General features: G+C 53.4%; 1 protein-coding gene and 1 long non-coding RNA gene across 5 annotated transcripts in view; one reads left to right on the forward strand and one right to left on the reverse strand.

The window, feature by feature from the left end:
- LOC142819591 (uncharacterized) overlaps positions 1 to 2,751 on the reverse strand; it is a 15,379-nt gene extending 12,628 nt beyond the window's left edge. Inside the window, exon 1 of the long non-coding RNA XR_012897469.1 lies at positions 9 to 2,751. This is a non-coding gene — a long non-coding RNA (uncharacterized LOC142819591). The remainder of the gene's footprint in view (positions 1 to 8) is intronic.
- Positions 1 to 15,163, forward strand: part of LOC102463659 (phospholipase A2 inhibitor gamma subunit B-like) — an 18,760-nt gene extending 3,597 nt beyond the window's left edge. Inside the window, exons 1-8 of one of the 4 annotated variants that reach the window (XM_075907695.1) lie at positions 2,898 to 3,246; positions 3,953 to 4,032; positions 5,289 to 5,414; positions 7,850 to 8,030; positions 10,667 to 10,783; positions 11,207 to 11,359; positions 11,744 to 11,884; positions 13,878 to 15,163. In XM_075907695.1, coding sequence (XP_075763810.1) covers positions 2,913 to 3,246; positions 3,953 to 4,032; positions 5,289 to 5,414; positions 7,850 to 8,030; positions 10,667 to 10,783; positions 11,207 to 11,359; positions 11,744 to 11,884; positions 13,878 to 14,095 — 1,350 coding nt within the window. In that variant the 5' untranslated portion in view covers positions 2,898 to 2,912 and the 3' untranslated portion in view covers positions 14,096 to 15,163. Of the gene's footprint in view, positions 1 to 2,897; positions 3,247 to 3,952; positions 4,033 to 5,288; positions 5,415 to 7,849; positions 8,031 to 10,666; positions 10,784 to 11,206; positions 11,360 to 11,743; positions 11,885 to 13,877 lie in introns of those variants that run through there. The other 3 variants (XM_075907697.1, XM_075907698.1, XM_075907699.1) reach the window with 3 other exon arrangements.
- The last annotated feature ends 8,889 nt before the right edge of the window (positions 15,164 to 24,052 follow it).

The raw sequence follows: 24,052 nt of genomic DNA on the forward strand, positions 1-24,052 counted from the left end.
GAGATTACCTATCTCCTAGAAGTGGAAGGGACCTTGAAAGGTCATTGAGTCCAGTCCCCTGCTTTCATAGCAGGGCCAAGTACCATCCCTGACAAATATTTGCCCCAAATCCCTACATGGCCTCCTCAAGGATTGAACCAACAACACTGGGTTTAGCAGGCCACTGCTCAAAGCACTGAGCTAGCCCTCCCCCTCAGAGGGGCCCACCAGGAAGCGGCTGCGTGAGACGCGGCTGCTTCTGGAATGCAGAACGATCCACCCACGAGTCCAAAACAAGAGGGAGAGAAAACAAGCGGCACAAAGTAACAATTCAGACCCTGTTGTGTTGGCTGGTTCTGTGCAGGCTGGGGCTGGTCCCAGCCTTCCCTACAAGGCCCCCGTGCTGCCTGGAGGGCCGGGAACCCCCCGTCTCTGCGCTGCAGAGGGGGCTGCCGCTGCAACTGGGCCACACCTCACAGCATCCAGCTGCCTGCAGAGAGGCTCCCCAGCACGCGCCGCTTTTAACAGCGGAGGGATCCCAGGGCCCAGGCCAGGCAAACCCACCTCTCTCCAGGGCCGAGTTCTCCGTGTGCCCCCGCCCTGGAGGCAGGGGCTGCTGCACAGTCACTCCACCTTCCCTGGGGGCCGGGGGTGGGGGGTGGGGAATTTTGCTGACCCCTCTCTCCCAGGGAGGTGGGTTTTGCTCCTCACACCACAGGGAGTTGGTACCTTCCCCACCTGCTCAGGGTTACTCCTGCTGCCCTGGACCAACCGCAGCCAGAGCTGGGGGGAGAAATTTCCCCTCCTTGATGGTGGCATTTGCTGCTGCTGTGTCCCTGCCCCCGCCGCCCCCCCCCCCCAATCCTCCCGCCACTATCACAGTGCTGGGCATATCCCACTTCTCAGAGGGTTTCACAGCATTGCTAGTTCTCTGCAGCTGCCTCAGTTTCCCCACATTATCTGGGAAGCTCTGGCCTTCATTAACATTCACAGGGTGACGGAGAGGGGCTGGGAGCCAGGACTGCTGGGTTCTCTCACCTGCTCAGAGGGAAGGGTCTAGTGGTTAGAGCTTCAGGTTGTTGACTCCTGAGTCTCTCACTGGAAGTGGGGGGGGGGGGGGTCTACTGGTTAGCTCTGGGCGGGGGGAGGGCTGGGAGCCAGGACATCTGGGTTCTCTGCCTGGCTTTGGCCTCCATCTCAGATTTAGAGGGGAGATTAAGGGGGCTTGATGCTCAAGAGTTGGATTCCACCCCCTGCTCTGGGAGAAAAGTGCGTCCTAGTGGTTAGAGCACTGCTAGGGTGCCATTTATCAAATGCTCCTTAGAGTCAGGTTTGCTGGGTGTGAAATCAGGGCCCCGTTCTGCCGTAATGCCGTTACGCTGATTATTTTGGGGAATAACGGCATTGCTCAAGAAGGGGCAGTGTAGACAGCTCCTTCTGGCGCAAGAGCCTCTCCTGCAAAAATGTCAGCTCGTTAGATATGCAAATGAGGCTCAGCGATAGTCCACACAGCCTCATTTGCATATTTCCGGCACAAGATCGCGCCAGTGTGGACACGGCCTAGAAAGGCAGTTTCCTTGTGCAAGAACACCCGGCCAGCATAGACAGGCAGCAAGTTTTTGCGCAAGATCGCGCCAGTGTGGACATAGCCATGCAGTCTGCTTTAGGTCTGTCCTTAAAACTGGGGGAAGGGGGTAGATTGAGCCAGTGTTGCAGCTCACACCTAACAGGCTGCTCAATCCCTCTCCACCAACTCAGTTCAATCAACTCTGGCAGGCACCCAGGGAAGCGACGCATGCATCGGGAGCACGGCACATGCATGCCTTCCCTCCCCCCCCCCACCTGGGGCCCCATGCATGTGCAGCCCTGCTGGCCGGGGGCAGCTTGTTCCTCGGAGACCTCTTCCAGTGCTGGTGTCTCTCCTGCAAGCACGGGGGTCATATTCCCACATTCAGGGATAGTATGATTTGTGACCCCCACCACAGCCCCAAATTAGTTACAATACCCCCCATTCCATGGCAGCACTGACCCTCCATCAGCCCTGGCTGAATTGGATTTGCATAGCCACATCTCGGATTCCCTCCCCCTCCTGGCAGGAGTTGTATTTACAGTTCATTATCTTGCAGAGCTAACCAATTGAAGTGAGCACGCCCACCCCCCAGGGCAGCTCTCTGGCTGTGAGCTGGCTGAGAGCAAGTAGTAACTCAGCCCTGGTTACTGACAATTTCCCTAGGCAGGAGGGGAAGCGCTGGGCAGGGTTCCTTAGGGAGGGGTGGAATCTCCATCCCTAGGGGTGTTTAGGCCCCAGCTGGACAAAGCCCTGGCTGGGCTGATTGAGTCGGGGTTTGGCCGGCGGCTGAACGTGGTGACCTCCTGAGGCCTCCCCCAGCTGTATGAGGCCTTCTCAGGGATCCCTGGAGATCTCTCCAAGGCCAGATGCGCCCCAGCCTCCACGGGATCCTGCTTCCCACCCTCTGCAGGCTCCTCCTGCTGACACTTCGCTCCTCAACCAGACCGCCCCCTGCTGGTTCCACGCCCACCCTGCACATGCTGGGCCCCCTGCAGTAGCCCTGAGCGTGGCAGCCCGGGCTGGGAGTGACACCCCCGAGGGGACCCCAAGGCCGGGCTGATTCCAGCAAGCTCAGCACAGAATTTCCCATTAGTGCCCCCACGGGCACGTCCCGCGCTCCTGGACACTGGGGCTCCACTGCGCGGGTGCAGCCCAGCTGGGGACGGGAGCGGAGTCTGGGAGCCCTGGCGTCACTTCCAGTCCCGGAGCGTTTGGGGCTGAGTCCTCTGCTTCCCGCTGAGCACCCAGCTCACCCCTCGCGGCAGGGGCCTGGGGAGCTCACCCACTGCCTGTGACCCTGGCAGCCCTGCCGGCTGCGGGGCGTTTCTCAGGGGCACGGAGACGCCCTTCCCGGAGCCTTTCCATGGAGTCCCTGGAGCCGAGAGCAGGCAAAGGGTTAAAAGAGTCTCGCTTTCCTGGAATTCCCGGCAGAAAGGCCTGGGGACGTGCCAGGGCGCACAGAGGCTTGGAAGCAGGGCGGGGCCGGAGAGAGGAACAGAATGTTACAGACTCTATTTTGGAGCTGAGCTCAATTCCGTTTAAGTCTTCTACGTTACATCACAGCCACTGGCTTATAAATCGGGAAAGCAAGGCAGCCCCAGCCCATCTGGGACAGACTCAAACGAGAGACGGGTGCAGCTTGGTGGAACGGGGCTCTGATTTCACATCTGGCAAACCCGACTCTGGAGGAGCATTTGGTAAGTGGCACCCTAGTGGTGCTCTAACCCCTAGGAAACACTCTCCTCCCAGAGCAGGGGATGGAATCCAACTCTCTGGGCACTGCCCTGGGGCTCGGGGCAACCAGGACACTCCAGAGACACTTCACCACTTTCCTATTCACCGCGAGCTTTAAGCAGGTGATAGAGTTGGTTAAATTTTACAAGCCTTACAAACAAGGGCTGTTCAATTTCAACCGTCAATCCGATTCATTCTAAAGCCATGAACACAGCGCCCAGCAGTGCAAAAGCAATTACTAGATTATTATATACAATAATTAAGCCTAGTTCACTTACACTGCACCCGTAGGCTCCCTACAGTACCGGGAAGGAGGTAGAGGTCTCTGATTCCCTCCGTATGAACACCCCGCACTGGGTGTGAAAGTGTCTACCACGCAGGGTGTGTGGGTCGAACCGGCTTCCTCTCTCCCATCCATTCGTCTTACTAAGCTCATTTGATAGCAAAGTGAGACTTGGTCGTTGTAGTAAGATGGTAGGGTACCTGCTATGCTCATGTTTGGGATACATGTTGCTATTCAGGCTGTTGCGAAAATGAGATACTTGATTGACAGTTTTCTGCCTGTACTTGTGATAATTGCTTGTCCGAAATGTTGTGTACTAGTCTCAGGCTCCTCCCAATGTTCTTGGCAGGGTGTCTGCCATGCTTCCTGTGCACGATTGTTTAAAGAACTCCCCCCGGCTGGTTCCTTGCCCCCTTTCCCCACCCCGAGAACCAACCCAGCAGCAGCGGTTCAAGTCCTGCGCAAGGTCAGCCCCCACATATATTCCATTTGACATCACGGGAGGAGGAAGGAGGGGCCCCCCCCGCCATGGACACGCCTGGGCAATGGAACGGGGTAGTAGAGGCGAGTGGGGCAGCTGCCCCCTGGAGCAGAGGTGCGGGGGGAGGGGGGAAAATCGGGTCCAAAAGTACCTTAAAACCTTCTCCTGGAGGAAAGGTTATCCCATGCAAAGCTTGGTTGTGGTAGCTCTTCCAGCAGGGGTCACCAACCGGTTGATTGGGATCTACTGGTAGATCTTGGAGCCTCTGACAAGTGATCTTGACTAGTTTGGCCAGAAAGCTCTCAAGCACGGTCACTTTAGTTGCCCCTCCACCTACTGTCATGCTCCTCCTGCCCTCTGCCTTGGAGCTCCCCCCCCCCCCCCCCCCCCCCCGCCCTGGGAGCCTCCTGCTTGCTGTGCAGTGTACGGGAGGGAGAAGAGGGGGTCACTGGTGTCAGAGTGCCCCTCCTCCCCCAACTCCTGTACCCTATCCCTACCTAGAGAGAAGGGGATGTAGGGAACTTAGCAATGCAAATCTCTGTCACTCTCATACACTCTGGTTGCATCTAGACTGGCATGATTTTGCGGAAATACTTTTAACGGAAAAAATTTTCCGTTAAAAGTATTTCTGCAAAAGCGCATCTAGATTGGCACGGATGTTTTTGCACAAAAAGTGCTTTTGTGCAAAAGCATCCATGGCCAGTCTAGACGCGATTTTGCGCAAGAAAGCCCCGATCACCATTTTAGCCATCGGGGCAAGTATTCTTGCGCAAGAGGGCTTTTTCCCGAGTGGGAGCGTGAAAGTATTTGCACAAGAAGCACTGATTTCGTACATTACAAAGTCAGTGCTCTTGCACAAATTCAAGCGGCCAGTGTAGACAGCTGGCAAGGTTTTGCGCAAAAGCAGTTGCTTTTGCGCAAAATCTTGCCAGTCTAGACACACCCTGTGTGTGTCTGTCACTCTCACAAACACACACTGTCCTTCCCTCTCATCTCACAACCCAGCACATCTGTGGGTTGTTGTCACTCCTTTTACTGCTTGCAAAGTGGGTTATTTGGGGTGTGTGACTGCTCTGTGCATTTTATAATTTTCATTTCTCTCTTACGCTTCCATGTACTTCCTTGATTCGTGAGTTCTAAAATGCCTACCCTGGTGTGGCTGGAGTCACTATCCCTGTGGGAATTGCTGCTCCCTATGAGAGGCCGAGCAGGGAGTCTTCACACGCTGTCCTTGCCTGCAGCTCCCATTGATCAGTAACGGGGAACCGTCGCCAGTAGAAGCTGTGGGCTCCAGGAGCGGCCCGAGGCCAGATGCGGCAGCTGGCGCCCCCGCCTGCTCAGCCGTCAATGGCCGTGACATCATCACGGTGTGCCCCGGCGCCCCATGACGTCATCATCGGGTGCACAGGGTAGCGGCGCTCTAGGCAACTGCCTAGTTCGCCTAGGCTCACAGGCCGCCCCGGGTGGGCTCGGTGCCTGTAGACGAGGGGCAGCACATGGTGCCATGGAGCCATTGCTGTACGTGCCTCCTGCTTTCAGGAGTAGGGCAGGGCTGGGATAGCAGCGAGCTGCCTTAACCCCACTGCTCCACCACCTGGCCCAGCCAGAGCCTGCTTCCTGAACCCCTCTCCCAGCCCTGAACCTCCCCTGCCCCCAACCTCCTGCTTCAGACATGAGTCTTCCTCTAGCCATATGCTTGCACCCTGAAATGCCCTCCTGGACCCCAATACTTCACCCTGGGCTAAGCTCAGAGCACATTCTGCACTCCAAACCCCTTGGCCCAACACCAGAGCCTGTACCCCAACCCCCTACCCCAGCCTGATGAAAGTGAGTGAGCATGGGGGCGGTAGGGGATGGAGTGATGAGGATGAGGCCTCCGAAAAGGGGTGGAACAGGGGAAGGGCCTCGAAGAAGGGGTGAGAAGGAAGAGGGGCCAGGGTATTGGTTTGGGGTAGATCTTACGTTGCACTTATATCGAAAAAGTGATCTTGTGGTTAAAGAGGTTGGCGACCACTGTCTTACAGTGTCCATGTTATTAGAGCACAAACATACATAAAGGAGAATGTTTGTATTAGATGCAGAAATTCACATCAAACCAAAAACCAGCCCTAGTATTTGGCAAAGCTGGGGAAATGTAACCTGCTGAGAACAGTCTAAACACAAAACACATTAAAAAAAGTCCCTTTGAGTCCCACCCGGCCTGTGTCAAGGCTCCTGTCATGTGCCTGCCGCATCCGTGGGCTCACACCGGTGGCCCTGCTCCATATCTCCATCCAGCTCTCTCATTTCCCCGGGTGTGGGAGCCAGCCTGCGGCAGAGCTCACGGGACAGACCCCCAGCAGCCGGAGGGCAGTGACTCAAGGTCGGCTGGTGCCGCCCCTGAGTGCCCTGGAGGGTTAACGCCAGTCCTGCTCCCCTGGGGGCTGTTTGCCCTGCGGGTCAGTGACCCAGGGCAGCTCTGGGGAGCCTGTGCTGGTGCCCAGCCCCTCCCCACTCCTCCGTGGGGCCGGAGCACACAGAATGGGCTGGTCTAGACCCCCAGGGGGCTAGTGCGTGAGGGGAATGTGGGGAGGGTCTTTCTCCTCCGTTGGGGGCCACCTCAGGGAGGGGTTTGCTTTGGTTTTTGCTTCTCAGTGCAGCTCCCGACTGATTTGTCTGTGGGTCGGTGGCCCCCCCGACCCCTGAGCCAGCCCCTCAAGGGCCCAGCACCCCAACCCTGGACATGGGCGCCATGGAAACCAGCCACTGAGGGTGCTGGGTGGGGGGTGGGGGCTGGGCCCCAGGGCCGCTCCTTTAAAACCAATTTGCCATTTGCTCACACTGGCTACAGACCATTTTCTTCCTCTCACCTTCCCCTCGGCCACTGAGGGTTTCCTAGACCCCCCGGCACCTACCCTCCCCCATTCCTTCCATGCCAGGGGACCCCGTTCTGCCACTGCCAAGGCCTCAATAAAGGAGCTCTGTGGGGCCCCCATCTTTGCTCTCCTCAGCCTGGGGGCACTGTGCTCCCCATATCGCCTCCCTTCTGTGCTCCCCATTCCCTGCTACCCTACGCCAGGGGTCCTCGAGATGGCACCTGTGAGGTACACAAGCCGGATTGGGGGGGGGGGTCTCAGTACCTAGGGCCGACACAGCAGACACGTAGGCGGAGGCCTAACACGATTTCCAAGTAGCCAGTTGAGGGCCTGGGGCTAAGAAATGCAGAGGGAAGCAAGCAGAGAACCCCCCCCCCCACCCCCGTGCTCATGCGCTGGGGAAAGAGGAACCACCGGCAATATGCAAAACATCCTCCAGAAGGTTCATTTTAAAGCGTCAAAATGGTGCGAGGTGCATGTGTGTCCAGCACGGGCCTCCCCTCAGGGAACCGGCCTGCGCCAGCGCCAACCAGACCACAGAGCGCCTGCCCCCCTAGGGCATTCGGGGTCCCACACGTTCCTCGGGGGCCTCCGACCAGCGAGGACCAAGGGGGTGGACAGTTTTAGGGGGTGGCGCCCATCGTGGGTGTAGACGGAGCCGTGTTTGCAACAGGGAGCCCAGAGAGGGAAATTGGAGCTCCCGCTGGGATCCCCTCAACCTGCCCCATAGTCCCTGCCCCCCGGGGTGTGTCCTTCACCCTGCCGAGCAAGGCAGCTGCAGCAAACCCGGCACCACCCCACACCCAGCCCGCCGCAGGCAGCAGCCGTCACCGTGGTGCCCAAAGCCCAGTCACACTTTGGGGTGGGGGCAGGGTCTGGCCCTTACGTTCCTGGGGCCTCTGTGCTGATATTCCGAGGACTTGAGCTACAAACCTTCCTGCCCCCAGCTCAGGGCCGGTGACTCTCATTGCGACCCTGCCCGGCCTCCGTCGAGAACGGCCAGCCCCCGACAGACAGTTTGCGGCTCCAGAGCCCCCCGGCTCAGACCCCAGACCGGCTCCAGCTCCCGCCCCGGCACCATGAAGACGCTTCTCCTGTGCTGCCTCCTCTGGGCCCTGCTGGAGACAGGTGAGAACGGGGCCGGGAGGGTGCCTGGACCCCTACCCAGTGCAGACAGACAAAGACCCACCCAGGAGAGTTGCTCTTCAGGAAATATGCTCCAGCTCTGAGATCTTCTCCCTGGGCGGCTCAGCACCTGTCCCACACGGGGTGGGGGTGTGACAGACCGGGCCGTGTCTGGGCACAGCTGAGGTCGTCCGCTCAGGGCGAATTGCTCAAATCCGGGGCTCCTTACAGCCCCCTTGACTGGTGACCTCTCCAAACAGGCCATAAACCAGTCTCACAGAGCGCTTCAGCTGCCTGCCTGAAGCCTCACGAGCAAAACCCCTCCGACAGCCCAGCAATATCCGTGCCCCAGATAGCCCCGGGCCTCATACACAGGTGGGGGGGGGGGGGGGGGGGGGGTCCTAGCACCCAATCCCACCTACCCCGAACAAGTCCTGTCCGGTTCCAAGAAACCAGCCACAGATCTCTGGTCAATTTACCCTCTGGATCTTACCCACAAATCACGCTGGGCCAATCCTTTAGAATCTATAACTAAAGGTTTATTATCACAAGAAAGAAAAGCCTGAGAGTAAGGTTGTTAAAGTACAGTACGTTACATGCACCGAATCTCCCAGTTCTCGATGCAGGCTCTAGCAGAGATGTTACAGCTGCTGGTTTAAAAGTTCTTATTGCACATCCTATGATCAGGATGGGTTCACAGGTCTTCCAGGCTCTTCGATCCCTGCAATGCTGCCTCTGGGATGAAGCGTTGAGCTGAGAACAAAATGGCATCGACCGCATGGCCTCTTTATACCTCCTTCCTGGCCTCTTCTTGTATGCAGCAAGTCACCTGGTCAGAGGCCAATCTCTATGTTCCCTGCTGGCTGCTCTCAGCTGACAAACCCCATTCTTTGGGTGTGTCCATAGCCCATTGAGAGCCATTGTCCCACAGGGCCTGGCTAATCAGCCTGTCCATGGCCATGCTTAACCACATTCACAGAAATATTCAGCTTCCACACAGATTACAGATTCCTACCTACACACACAGACATTATACACTCACATAAATAGCGTACATAAGATCAACAAACGATAAGCTCCCATTCAATACCCCACATGGCTCCCTTTTATACCAATTTCTGGGGCCAACACCCCCACCTAGAGGTGCAGCAGCGATCTGGCTGCTTCCCTCCAATTCAGTAATGTGACAGGGGGATTGTCCTCGCCGTTCTCCCCTGGGGAGACGGGGCCTCCTGCGCTCGGATTTCATACACACATAGAACCCCCAGGCTGGCAGAGACCTCAGGAGGCAGCGAGTCCAGCCCCTGCCCAAAGCAAGACCAGCCTAACTCAATCATCCCAGCCAGGGCTTTGTCCAGCAGGGACTGAAACACCCCTAGGGATGGAGATTCCACCCGCACCCTAAGGAACCCAGCTCAGCACTTCCCACCCGCCTAGCGAAATCATTCATCCTAATCACCAATCTTGACCTTCCCATTGCCGCTTGTTCTGCATCTGTCACCCCTGAGAACAGCCTCTCTCCTGCCTCTTTGCAACCCCCTTCAGGAAGTTGCAGGCTGCTCTCAAATGCCCTGTAGAAACCATTTTATGTTTAGCTAGAAGCCATCTTGTAGAACAGAAACCATTTCAGCTTTTTGCTTTTGCACGAAGGCCAGAGTGAACTTTCTATCACCCCACGTGCCAGGCCAAGACAGATGTGCTATTGGAATGTGTTCATTGGGCTAGTTCAGATAGGAGATGCACTCCCTCGTACCAGTCCGCCATCTTGTTGATACGGCTTTATTTTTCCTAGTTTAATTGATGATTTCTGTAATTGGAGGCCCTGACGTCAGACTGTTTGGCTAAGGGTATAAAGACACTAGGACTGATTGTGTTAGCAGCCTTACTGGGCCCGGCTCTGCTGGGACCACGTTTGGCTCACTTGGCTTTACTGATCAATAAAGCTGTCTGCTTAGCCACGTAAACTGAGTGAGGCTTTTGCTTCGACAGCCCCCTCACTCTTCTCTTCTGCAGACTCAACAAACCCAAATCCCTCAGTCTCCTCTCGCGGGTCGTGTGCTCCTCCCCTTCCTCATTTTGGTTGCCCTTCACTGGGCCCTCTCCCATGCGTCCACATCCTTCCTGTAGTGGGGGGCTCAGAACTGGACACAATACTCCAGATGTGGCCTCTCCAGAGCCGAATAAAGGGGAACAATCACTCTCTGGATCTGCTGGCGATGCTCCTTCTCATGCCCCCCAATATGCCATTAGCCTTCTTGGCTACAAGGACATCCAGCTTCTCATCCACTGGAATCCCCAAGTGCTTTTCTGCAGAGCTGCTACTTAGCCAGTCGGTCCCCAGCTTGTAGCAATGCCTGGGACTCCTCTATCCGCAGGGCAGGACTCTGCACTTCTCCGTGTTGAACCTCATTGGATTTCTTTAGGCCCAGTTGTGTCGGTCACTCTGGACCATTTCCCTGCCCTCCAGTGTATCTGCCCTTCCCCCAAGTTCTGCAATAGAGGGACGGACAACTCTGGCGCAAAACCAAGTAATGCCGGGTGAGATCCCAGCTGGGTCAATGGGCCGTAGCTCCATTACAATCAATGGGGCTGCAGAGAAGGCTCAGCACTGATGGATCCTGTTGCCTTTGCTTCTCTAGGGACCAGTATTTCCTGTGAGGTCTGCGTTGGCGTCCACAAGGAGTGTACGGGCCCGGAGCAAGTCTGCAGCAAGGAATTGGATTCTTGTGGGATCATTAAAGCAGAATCAGTAGTAGGTAGGTGCAGAGACCTTGCACCAGCCCAGAACACAGGCTGGGTCGGTGTCAGCCCACCCAGAACCAGGGCCTGGTGGGTTAGAGCAGGGGGCCTGGGAGCCAGGACTCCTGGGTTTTCTCTATGTCTCTATGAGAGGCATGGGGCTGGTGGGTGGAGGGGAGAGGCTGGGGGAGTCTCTCATTGGTCCTGGCAGGGGTGTGGTGTCTGGTGGGTTAGAGCCGAGGAATCAGGACTCCTGGGTTCTCTCCCTGACTCTGGGAGGAAATAGAAATCCAGTGGGTGAGGGGCAGCTGTGGGCACCAGTCCTGCTGGTTCTCTCGTGCCTCAGTTTACCACTCTCTAGATAGATCATAATCACATCTCTGACGTGTTCAAGGGTGAGACAGAGACGTGAAGTGTCATCTCCTCTTCCTCCCATGCAGGGAATATAAAGACCCCGATGTTTACGAAGGCCTGCGTGTCCTCCAGCCAGTGCAACCTTGCGCCCCTCTACATTACTTTTGGGAACGGGATCTCTATAAGCTCGAATGTCGCCTGCTGTGTCGGGGAGGCTTGCAAAACAGCCACTGTTAGCGGTACAGCGCCCGCCTTAGTCTCCAGCCTGTCTGCTCCCGCGCGCCCCCTGCCCTGCCTGGCCCCTTCAGGCCTCCCTGTGGGAAGAGAGAACGGGATTAGGAAAGAACCTTTATTTCCCTGCCCTGCAGGGGGCGCCCCATTGGGTAACCCTGAACACCTCAGTGGTGGGAGGTTGGTGGGCAGAGCTCTAGTTTTGCGAACTGGATCCAGGATTCCCTGCTGCAAACATCCCCCTGCCCCTGCTACCTCCTGTGCCCCAGAGCTGCAGCGCCCCCTGCAGTGGGATCCGGGGCTGAGCAGTGCAGCCCCCAGCTGCTCTCCCTGTCCCACCGCCTCCTGGGGCTCGTCCCCAAAGCTGACTGTGTTTGCTCCACTTTTCCTAGTGCCCCCGGCTAACACCACCCTCAACGGCCGGCGCTGCCCAGCCTGCTACTCTGCGTTCTCCCATGACTGCAACGAAGAGATCATCGACTGCACAGGCACCCAGACCCACTGCCTGCATCTCAGTGGCACAGCGAAAAGCGGTAATTGCCATCCTGCTGTTCCTCTGTCCGATTTCCCCACCCAGGAACCACCACGCACATAGGCAGACCCCTGCAGCAGGGAACGCTAAAGAGATCTTTAGATAAAACATTGGAAGGGAAAGTTGTTTTGAATTTCAATCATGAACCAGTCTGATTTTTCCCAGAGTTTGTTCTCATGGGGGTCTCTTCCGACTGAAAGAATCTGGCAAATTTGAATTCACAAAATGTGTTTAGATTTCTACTTTTAACTGTAGAAAGATTTCAGCTGGAAAATCTCAACGCAGCAAAGAATTTCTGAGCACTCTGGCATAAGAGAGGCGATGAAATGGAAAAGGGAGATGTGCACTCTGATTAAAATAAATGCTTTTTCCAGCCAATAACCCATTGATCTGTGGAACTCCCCACCATTGGAAACTGCTGTGGTCAAGAGCTATGTATAATTCTAAAAGATTCTTGCTTATCAGGAAGAGCTGGAGTGATCATACTGAATGATCAGAAAACTGCTGAGCCTTCTTTTTTCAGGTCTCACACTGATTTCTAGCTATTAGCCATATCCCTCATATCGGTGGTTTGGATACCTTTCTGTGCAGCATCTAGTGCTGGCCGGTGATTGAGGCAGGACCCCACTCTCAACAGAAAACCCACTGACTCCTACAGTTACCTACATGCTTCCAGCTCCCATCCAGCACACACCATACGATCCATCGTCTATAGCCAAGCCCTTCGATACAACCGCATCTGCTCTAATCCCACTGACAGAGACCAGAAACTTCAGGATCTCTACCAAGCATTTATAAACCTCAATTACCCACCTGCAGAAATAGCCAAATTGAAATAGCAAATTGAAAGAGACAGACGAATACCCAGAAACCATCTACTTCAAGACAGACCCGAGAAAACAAACAATAAAACACCACTTCTCATCACCTACAGCCCCCAACTTAAACCCATCCAACGCATTATCAATAAACTACAGCCTATACTGGAACAGGATACTACCCTCCGAGAGGCTCTGGGAGACAGACCCATAGTCTCCTATAGAGAGCCACCTAACCTCAGGATGATTCTTACCTACAACCACAGGACATACCCCACTAACACCAACCCTGGAACTGTCCCTTGCAACAAACCCCGGTGTCAGCTTTGTCCACATATTTACTCTGCTGACACCATTATTGGACCTAACCAATTCAGTTATAAGATCAAGAACACATATTCCTGCACATCCAGAAATATAATTTATGCCATCATGTGCCAACAGTGTCCGTCTGCTATGTACATTTGACAAACGTCTCAGATACTTCGCCAAAGAATCAATGCCCACAAAAGTGTCACAAAGAAAAAACAGTTTCTTGCCATTTCAACCAGAGAGGGCATTGTCTCAAGGACTTGACTACCTGCCTCCTGCTTCAAAGGCATTTTACCACAAGACTTCAAAGAGAAACCTCTGAACTGTCATTCATACTTCAATTTGACACTTTACGACTGGGTCTGAACAAAGATGCTAATTATCTTACCCATTACAAAGATAGCATCCCTAATTATCACCTCTAATATCATTAGCTCACAGACATTAACCCCTCCCCTCCATCACCCTGTGTTCTGAAATTTGGTTTGTCCTTTTTATATGTGTTCACTTTTTTCATTGTATCCCTTTGGTATATATCGTCGTGCCAATTTTCTTCCATAATTTGATCTGAGGAAGTGCGTCTGGCCCACGAAAGCTCATCACCTAAGAAACCATCTTGTTAGTCTTTAAAATGCTGCATAGTCCCGTCTTTTGTTTCATCTAGACCAGACTAACACGGCGGCATCTTTATTACTAGCACCATCAGTGAGCAACACCATTGCCAGGTGAATGGTGGGACTAACATTGGCCTGTTAGAGTTTGTTAGAGATCCGGGATTCACTGAGGAAGGGGACCGTGTGGGAGATAGAAAAGGTTTCCCAAAGGGATTCCCAGACACTGACCCTCTTGTTTTGTCCCCCACAGGTCAGACAACTGTGAAGACCACCATGAAAGGCTGCGCCAGTGAGTCTGCCTGCATTAATATGCAGCAGCTCAAAGGGACATTCGGGGGGATCGATGCGCATTTCACCACGGCTGAATGCAGCCCAGTCTCCTCCCGCGTAGACACTGTGGCTCCGGAAGGAGCTGGACTCATCTTCTCAGCCCTCCTAACCGTCCTGCTGGTGAACATCGTCTCCTGATTGCCCTCCTGCGACACAGCCCCGCTGCCCTGGGCAGCCGCACTGCTGTGGCAGGGCTCAGATTCGCTTCCGCTGTAATGGGATGAACAGAATAAAACAGACACAAGAAAACTGCAAGAGAGCAGGTGTCTGGGTGACTGGGTGGGGGGAGAGGGACTGATTCTTGGAAAGTGTGTGTGTGTGTGTGTGTGTGTGTGTGTGTGTGTGTGTGTGTGTGTGTGAATAGTGAATCTCAGATATTGTGTCTTCCCGTGTGTGATAATGAGCATTAGATTCTGTGGCTGTGTCTACACTGCAGACTCCTTTTGGAAGAAGGTTTTCTGGAAGAGATTTTTGGGAAAAATTTCTTCCGAAAGAGAGCAGCCACACTGCCAAAGTGCATTGAAACGTGATCTGCTTTTTGCAGAAGAGGCTCTTGCACCAGAAGGAGCTGTCTACACTGCCCCTTCTGGTGCAAGAAAAACCTTCTTGTGCAATGCCGTTATCCCTGAAAATAATCAGCAAAGTGGCATTGCGCAAATTTTTTCTAGTGCAAGAAGGGGCAGCGTAGAGGCTCCTTATGGCACAAGAGCCTCTTCTGCAAAAATGGCAGCTCATTAGGTATGCAAATGTGGCTCGGTGATTGTCATGATTATGAGGGTTAGCCAGCGGCCTGGGGATTAAGGGGTTAACTACACCTAGCCAGGTGGAGAGGCCAATAGGAATGTAGGTGGGGCTTTCCAACTGGGACAAAGGAATTGGGGTTTTTCCTCCTTTGTCTCTCTGGGCCAGTCCTCTGCAGCTACAGAGAGAGAGAAACACGTCTCTCTCCCTCCAAGACATAATTCTCCACTTTCTGTATGTAGGGTAAAGTTTGGATAATTTCGTTAGGCTTTATTGTTTAAGGGTTGGGTATGGGAGCTGCGATCTGGCACTGCTTAAGAGATGTTTGGCTTTTCTTTGTAACTAAATTCTAGCCCATGGTGCAATTCCTCCATGAGTATATTTTGTTACCATCCCATCAAATCATTATGCTTGCAACAAGAATATTGTTTTAATAATAAAAGTTTTCTCTTTTCTTTTTATTAACCTGGTAGTGGTTAATTGTGGACCCTGATTTTTATTTTAGGGGTGAGTTTTCCCAAATGATCTTTCCCGTAATCTCGCTATTAATATTTGGGTGGTGGCAGCAGAAGTGCTATTCCCAAAATCTAGGGTTTTAAGATTTGGGGGAAGTTTTATACCAAAGCCTGGTCGATAAGGCTTTGGGGTAGACTTGCTGGCCCCCACTTCTGCATTTATCGTGCCAGTGACAATGATATTCCTCTCTTAGCCTCATTTGCACATTTCTGGCCGAGAACCCGCCAGTGTAGACGTAGCCCTAATGTGGGTTTCTGGCAGGGCCGCCAGCCAGGGCTGGAAGCCCCCCAGGGTTAAAGCCGCCATCTGGGGATGCCAGATCCTCCTGCACAAAGCAGCTCCTGGAAACATGCCCTGGGCCGGGAGTGAACCTTGAACGTGGGTGGGGGATGGCAGGGGGACGAACACAGACGTGTTGAACATTGCAAGTATAGGAGACACATCTGCAGCCCTGCAGTTTTGCAGCTCCCTATCCTGCTTTGCAGACTCCAGCAGAGGGGGCCAAAGGCCTGGGTCCAGGGTACAGTGGTGGTGCTGTGAACCATTCCAGACTTTCCCAGCCTTTAAAAAAAAAAAAAAGAAAAAAAGAAAGAAAGAACCCCTTTAAAAAAGAGAGAGAGATTTTCCTGATAAACAGCTGGCATCTACAGCGATGGCTCCATTGTGCCACGTGCTGCCCCCCATCTACAGGCACCGAGCCCCCAGCTCCTACTGGCCACGGTTCCCTGTCACTGGGAGCTGCAGGAGCGGTGTCTGCACTCAAGGACGGCACGTGGAGACCCCCTGCTCTGCCTCTCTCAGGGGCCACAGGGACAGGCCAGCCACGTCCAGGGGCAGCAGTGACCACGGGGTGATGACTCCAGCCACGGCAGGTTCTGCATTTGAGAACTCACCGATCACAGAAATAAACGTAAGTGTAAGAGAGAAATGAACGTGATGAAATCCCCAGAGCAGCCAAACCCCCAAACCACCCCACTCTGCAAGCAGGGACAGAAGTAACCACGACCCCCCACGTATGTGGTGTCGCAGAAAAGCCTCCGCCTGGACTATTGCTTGATGTCCACCTACATTTTCTGGAAGTGCACTAAACTCTAAGGTCCTGCCAATACATGACTCAGGGTATGTCTACACTACCCCGCTAGTTCGAACTAGCGGGGTAATGTAGGCATACCGCACTTGCTAATGAAGTCCGGGATTTGAATTTCCCGGGCTTCATTAGCATAAGCGGGGAGCCGCCATTTTTAAATCCCCGCTGCTTCGAACCCCGTGTAGCGCGGCTACACGGGGCTCGAACTAGGTAGTTCGGACTAGGGTGCCTATTCCGAACTACCGTTACTCCTCGTGAAACCCTAGTCCGAACTACCTAGTTCGAGCCCCGTGTAGCCGCGCTACACGGGGTTCGAAGCAGCGGGGATTTAAAAATGGCGGCTCCCCGCTTATGCTAATGAAGCCCGGGAAATTCAAATCCCGGGCTTCATTAGCAAGTGCGGTATGCATACATTACCCTGCTAGTTCGAACTAGGAGGGTAGTGTAGACATACCCCCAGAGAGGGTATGTCTACACTACAGCACTAATTCGAAGTAATTTAATTCGAATTAGTTAATTCGAACTAAGCTAATTCGAACTAGTGCATCTAGACCTAAAAACTGAGTGGAAACTGAACCGAAGTTAAGGCTGGCTGGAAGCAGGACTTAGAGCGTGGAGCTGCTGCCTCAGGCTAGCCGAGCTCCATGCTTAAAGGGACCCGACCCCCACCCCAGACAGACAGTTCTCAGGGGTGCCCCGCTTGCTTGTCTACCTCGATGAGGGACAGCAAAGCAGTCCTGGCTTGGAGTGCCCTGAATGCCCACACTCGGCACATCACAGCACTCAGCCATCAGCCCGGCTGCACTTGCCGCAGGCTGCCATCCGGGGGGGTCAATTGAGGAGCTGTCAGGATCCAGGAGACCCTGCAGGAGAGCTTCCACCCCAAGGTGCCCACAGACCCACCCCAGTCCTCCCCATCGGGGGCTTGTGCCCCATTCCTCCCTCACCTCCTTCCACTTACTCCTTCCTACCCCCCTTTCCTGATGTAAAAAATAAAGGACATGTGTGGTCAATAATAGAAACTCTCTTTATTTAACAAAAATGGGGGGGTGGGACTAACCTCTGGGGAGACTGGGAAAAGGAAGTGGGAGAGGGGAAGAGAGAGGGTGGGAGAGGAGAGGGGAGGGGGAAACCTGGGAGGAGGGAGCTGGAAGCGGGAAGCCAGGGGAAGAAGGAGGAGGGGAAGTATCAAACTATGGTACGCCATATCTTCAGTACTGTGTACAGATGTGGTCTCCTCACCTCAAAAAAAGATGTTTCAGCCTTGGAAAGGGTTCAGAAAAGGGCAATGAAAATGATTAGGAGTTTGAAACCGGTCCCACATGAAGAGAGGCTAAAGAGACTGGGACTTTTCAGCTTAGAAAAGAGGAGACTGAGGGGGGATATAGACTGAGGTCTATAAAATCATGAGTGGTGTGGAGAAGGTGAATAAAGAAAAGCTCTTCATTATTTCCCATAATATAAGGACTAGAGAACACCAAATGAAATTAATAGGTAGCATGCTTCAAACTAATAACAGAAAGTTCTTCTTCACAAAGCATATAGTCAACCTGTGGAACTCCTTGCCACAGGAGGCTGTGAAGGCTAGAACTAGAACAGAGTTTAAAGAGAAGTGAGATAAAGTCATGGAGCTTGGGTCCATGGAGTGGTATTAGCCAGGGGGTAGGAATGGTGTCCCTGGCCTCTGTGGAAGGCTGGAGATGGATGGCACAAGAAAACGGCTTGGTCACTGTCTTCGGTCCATCCCCTCTGTGGCACCTGGTGTTAGATGCTGTCGGCAGACAGGCTACTGGGCTAGATGGACATTTGGTCTGACCCAGTACGGCTGTTCTTATGTTCTAAGCTCAGGGCTCAGGGTCAGGGGTCTCACTGGACCAACTTGATTTTCATGCAAACCTGCTCCTGGGTTCGCTTGTGGCCTTTGGATTCCAGGCTGGCAGCTATCCTGCCCTAGTCAGACCCTTTCCTGTGCCTAGTGCGGAGACTGTAGACGTTGGAGGCCTCTCCCCCAAACCTGGATGAGGTCCACGATCTCCGCACTAGACCAGGCAGGCGCCCGCCTCTTGTGGCCCCGGCCAGGTTCCTGTGAGCTGCCAACCTGGTCCTGGGAAGAGGCGGAGGGCTGGGTGGCAGCGGGTGGCTGGCTCATGCCGTGCCAGGTGCAGGGTCTGCTGGCTGGGTGCTGGCAGGCTTGTACCTGGTACGGGCACCATAGCCAGACCGTGCCCCGTTAATGGCTCCGGGGCCGGGAGGGGGGCAGACAAGTTTCCCCGGCTTGGCCCAGAGTGGCCACCAGGGCAAGCTGGGAAGGGCTAGCCTCCAACTAGTTCAAATTAAGTGGCTACACAACCCTTAATTCAAACCACTTAATTCAAACTAGGCGTTAGTCCTCGTAGAATGAGGTTTACCTAGTTCGAATTAAGCGCTCCGCTAGTTCAAATTAAGTTCGAACTAGCGGTTTGCATGTATAGCGCCTATGAAAGTTAAAATTCAAACTAACAGCTGTTAGTTCGAATTAACTTTGTAGTGTAGACATACCCAGACTGACAAAAGCTCCTGCTGACAATTTATCAATAATTCTCTGTAACTTTGTAACTGTTCCAGCTGCATCACCTGTTAAACTTCGCAACTTCTTGTGAGCTTTGTTAAACCTCGCGACTGTGCAACTCTCAGCCTCTTTGCTTTGTAAGTTCAGAATCTTACGGTCAACTGAGTGATTGTTGAAGCTCCCACCCTGGCAACTTCTTGCAACTTTCCTTCACTTGCCCTAAGCAGCAGTCTCCCCTGAGCTAGGAATGTGTGTGAGTGAGTGGAGACTCTTATCGCTGTGTCTACATTAGCATGATTTTGCGCAAAAGCAGCCACTTTTGCGCAAAATCTTGCCACCTGTCTACACTGGCCTCGAGTACTTGCACAAGAACACTGACGTTCTAATGTATAAAATCAGGGCTCCATAAACAGTTTTCCAGACCTTCAGAGAATTCGCGGGGTTCACATCAGCAGGTCTGGTCTGTATAATTCTGTGAAAGCTCCAGTTGTAACTCTTTATAAACTCAGATAACACGACCGCTGTTGTGTTTGGAGAACCGGTGCATATCCACCAAGTCTGCTTGCCATTGTAAATCCATGTCTGAGACAACGGTCTTGTTTCTTTTAAGACGTATTCGAGCAGGCTCGTGCAAAGAGTAAGCATCCTGGTCCGAAAGCCACGATGTTACCTGTCTTCTGTTCAAAGTTATACAGTGCTTTTTGACTGCTTGAAACAGAGGGTTCACCCCACCAAAGCTGCCAGCTTCCCTGGGGGTGTAATATATTTTCTCTAACAGAGCAATCTGCGTAGACATGACTGTTATTTGTGTTAGTAAAAGATTCTGTAAGTATGGAAGGAACACATTCACACCAACACATTTAATACAAGTTTTATGAAGCATCAGGATTAACACACCCTTTTACATCTGTCTGCAAATGGGCACCATGACACCCCCACCACTATCGCTATTAGGGAGTCCGAGTTAATTCATTCTTTCACGTTTGTTCTCGAGATCCATGTGTCAGATATGAGCAAAAACAGCTGGCACAAGATAGATTTACTCCCACAGGATTACCGATGTGCAATTTCTCAAAGGCTTCTAGAAAGTCATCGTTGAGCTGGCGAGAGATTGTCAAAAAAAGAGAGTAAGCTATAGCTGCTGGGTTTTAGATTCACAAAACACCCATGATGGCCCCACCTCAATTTTTCATTTACCCGTTTGACTTCCTTTCCATTCACCTTGTCCGACTCCTGGGAGCCGCGGGCAGCTTCCTCCACAGGGACGGATAACGAGAGGCCGTCTAGCTCGTCGGGCTGCTTTGTGAGCGGTTGGGTTTCGGGATCAGATTCTGGGGTATCCAATAGCAGTGGGGGCAAAGGGGCCCCTTTTTGCCTCTCCCTCATCCTCGGAACTGTGGCTGATGTGGTGCTTTCTTCTCATGCGGTGGAAGGCCCTCGGCACCAAAGCAAAGTCCAAACTTCTGGTGGGGGTGGTGAAGGAGTCCATGTTTCCACTCAGCGTTTGCATGATCTCTCAAACACGCGCTCTTGGAACAAGATGGCCTCTTTTGTGTGGTGCTAGAACTTATAGGGAAGTGCTATGCTCTGATTGGCAGAGGGTGCCACAGGAAGCTCTTAGAGGGGTCACACGACCCGCTTCTGGCCTGGTCAACCGGTCCCGGAACTGCTCCCCGATTGGTCAAAGCGGTTTGCGGGGTGGTCCACAAGGGAAAAACCCTTCCTGATTGGTAGAGGGAGGCAGGGCGAGTTTTTAGAGGGGTCACATGACCCACTTCCGGGTGGGTCATCCGGTCCTGGGACTGCCCCCGATTGGTCCAAGAGTTTCATGGGGCGGTCCTACAGGGAAAAACTCTTCCTGGTTGGTAGAGGGAAGAAGGGCGAGTCCTTAGAGGGGTCACATGACATCCCTTGCTTCCGGTCACCTGGCCCTCTTGACCCCGGATGTATTACCCCCAAGGGCGGGACTTCCGGTGACAGGGGATGGGCCTAACGGGGGAGGGGGGGCGGGGCAGGGTCACATGACACCCTTTACTTCTGGTCATCTGTCCCTCTTGACCCCAGATGTACTACCCTCCAAGGGCCGGACTTCTGGTGATGGGAGGGGGGGGGCTGGACATGGACGGGACTTCCGGGGTCAGGGGGAGGGGCTAACGTTTGGTTGATGGTAGGGCCCTTATACTACTTATTAACACCATGCTCTTGTGCCAAAATATTCATCTGTCACTCCCAAGGTAAGCGAGAGATATAGTTCTCACTGGGAAACTGAGGTACAGAATGGGGAAGTGACTAATCCAAGGTCAGCTGGGAGTCCAGTATCAGAGAAAGGGTGGAAATGATTTGCACTAAGGCTCTAGCTATTGCTTAATTCACAAGCTCAACAACAGACTACGGCTATGTATTTTTTAATGCTCCCTTGCAATAGAGGTTGAGTGGTGGTATTTTATTGGAATCCTGTGGCATCTCATTACATAATGACTCTCTCCAACAGGAGCATCAAAACTGGCCATTTGAACTGATGATTTCAGGCTGTTACGCACCCTTGTGGCTAAGCGAAAACCTCAGCGTTGAGCGCTGTGTTTTGATTGCAGATGCGGAGAGCTGTGATGTGGTACAACCACGAGAAAAAAAAAGAGGCCACCAAAGGTTCCTCTATATGCTGCCTTGGAAGGGTTTGATTTGTAGCAGAAAATGTCAGTTTTACCACACATGCCCCTCCTCGAGATGAAAAATATTCCCAGTGAGAATAAACTAAACGTACAGCTGAGCAAAGTCAGCTGCAGATAGTGGCAGAGTTTGATTTGGGCTATTTACTTTGTAGACTTGGAAATGTGTGATCCACAGTTAAAGGTTCTAATAAAGCTTCAACTTTCTGAATCTCAGCGTCTAATTTATAATTATTGTCCAGCACCACCCAGAGTTTTGTCACACATATGGAAATTTAAATGGATTAAAAACTGAAAACAAAAATCTTAAAATCCGCAATTTCCCACAAGCATGAACACTTAAATAGACCAAAATAAAGAAAAAAACCCCAAAATGCTTAAAACCCAAGATTTTACACTGAGATTGAAACAGGAAAAACACCTCAAAACCATACACGCTTGCACTTCTGTGGGGATTAAATGACTACTGACCAGAAAAAATTATTAAAATTCAACTCTTGCACAACTCTGAAAATTGAAATAAAAAATACTTAAAGCGCAGGATTTTACACAATTTTGGGAATTTAAACAGCAACCAAATAAAATGCCTACGAAGCCCATACAGACGCCCTTCTGGAAATTGAAATGAACACAACTTGAAAAAATAACTCATGTGGAACTTCACATCAAAACAAAAATGGCAGCAATTCTAAAATTTGGGGAAAGTTATGTGGCTGAAAATAGTGGAAAATGCTTAAAATAATCCATATCAACAGTTGAAAGGATTAAAAAACTTCACATTCAGTCCCACTCGGCCGCTATCCCAGTGCGTCACGGCTCCTGCCTCGAGCCTGCTGCATCCATAGGGTCAAACCGGTGGCCCAGTACCAAACCCACATCCAGCCGGCGGCAGAGCTCACGGGACCGACCCCCAGCAGCCGGAGGGCAGTGACTCACGGTCGCCTGGTGCCGCCCTTGAGAGCCCCTGGAGGGTTAACGCGGGTCCCGCTCTCCTGGGGGCTGTTTGCCCTGCGGGTCAGTGACCCAGGGCAGCTCCGGGAATGGCGCCAACAGGAACCGGGAGCGAACCCTGGCCTGGCCGAGATGGACACTGTGTGCCTGGGGCTGGAACCTCCGGGCAGGGCCCAGTGAGGGGGGTTAGCGACCCCTTAATCCAGGGTGGGGAACCTCAGGCCCAGGGCCTGGATGAGGCCCCCAATTTGTCAGGATCTGGACCCTGTGGGATCCTGCGCTGGTGCCCAGCCCCCTCACCCCTCCACTGTGGGGCTGGAGACACAAAATGGGCTGGTCTGGCCCCCAGGCACTAGTGCGCGAGGGGAATGTGGGGAGGGTCTTTCTCCTCCGTTGGGGGCTGCATCAGAGAGGGGGGGTGCTTTGGTTTTTGCTTCTCAGTGCGGCCCCCGACTGATTTATCTGTGGGTTAAATCAGACCCCTCGCCCATGAGCCAGCCCCTGAAGGGCCCAGCGCCCCCACCCTGACTTGCACCCAGGGGACATGGGTGCCATGGAAACCAGCCACTGAGGGTGCTGGGTCGGGGGGGGGGGGGGGCTAGGCCCCAGGGCTGCTCCTTTAAAACCAATTTGCCATCCGCTCACACTGGCTACAGAACATTTTCTTCCTCTCACCTTCCCCTCAGCCACCACCATTCCCTGCACCCCCCGGCACTTGCCCCCCCCCCCCGTTCCTTCCTTCCATGCCAGGAGACCCCATTCTGCCAGTGTCACAGCCTCTAATTCTTCAGTGAAAGAAGTTTCTGCCCCCCCACATTTCACCTCCCTGCTGTCCGGGGGCTCTGTACACCCCCAATTCTCTCAGGAAAGGGCTCTGTGTGCCCTCCATCCCCCTGCCCCAGGCCAGGGGCTCTGTGCCCCCCCTCCATTCCCCCAGGGCACGGGCCCTATGCCCCCATCCCCTTCCACCCAGGCCAGAGGCTCTGTGCCCCCCATTCCCTGCTGCCCCTATGCCAGTGACCCTCAAGCTGCCATCTGTGACATACAAAAGCTGCATTGGGGTGGGGCTCTCAGAACTTAGGGTTGACACGGAGGCCTAACATGATTTCTATGTAGCTATTTTAAGGTTTGGGGGCTAAGAAATGCGGAGGGACGCAAGCAGAGAACCTCCCCCCACCGCCCCTGTGCTCACGCATTGGGGAATGAGGAACCACTGGGCAATATTGTGAACAATTCTCTAGGGGTATGTCTACACTACCCTCCTAGTTCGAACTAGGAGGGTAATGTATGCATACCGCACTTGCTAATGAAGCCCGGGATTTGAATTTCCCGGGCTTCATTAGCATAAGCGGGGAGCCGCCATTTTTAAATCCCCGCTGCTTCGAACCCCGTGTAGCGCGGCTACACGGGGCTCGAACTAGGTAGTTCGGACTAGGGTGCCTATTCCGAACTACCGGTACACCTCGTTTCACGAGGAGTACCGGTAGTTCGGAATAGGACCCTAGTCCGAACTACCTAGTTCGAGCCCCGTGTAGCCGCGCTACACGGGGTTCGAAGCAGCGGGGATTTAAAAATGGCGGCTCCCC

Source organism: Pelodiscus sinensis, chromosome 24 (assembly GCF_049634645.1).
Source record: "Pelodiscus sinensis isolate JC-2024 chromosome 24, ASM4963464v1, whole genome shotgun sequence".
Lineage (NCBI taxonomy): Eukaryota > Metazoa > Chordata > Testudines > Trionychidae > Pelodiscus > Pelodiscus sinensis.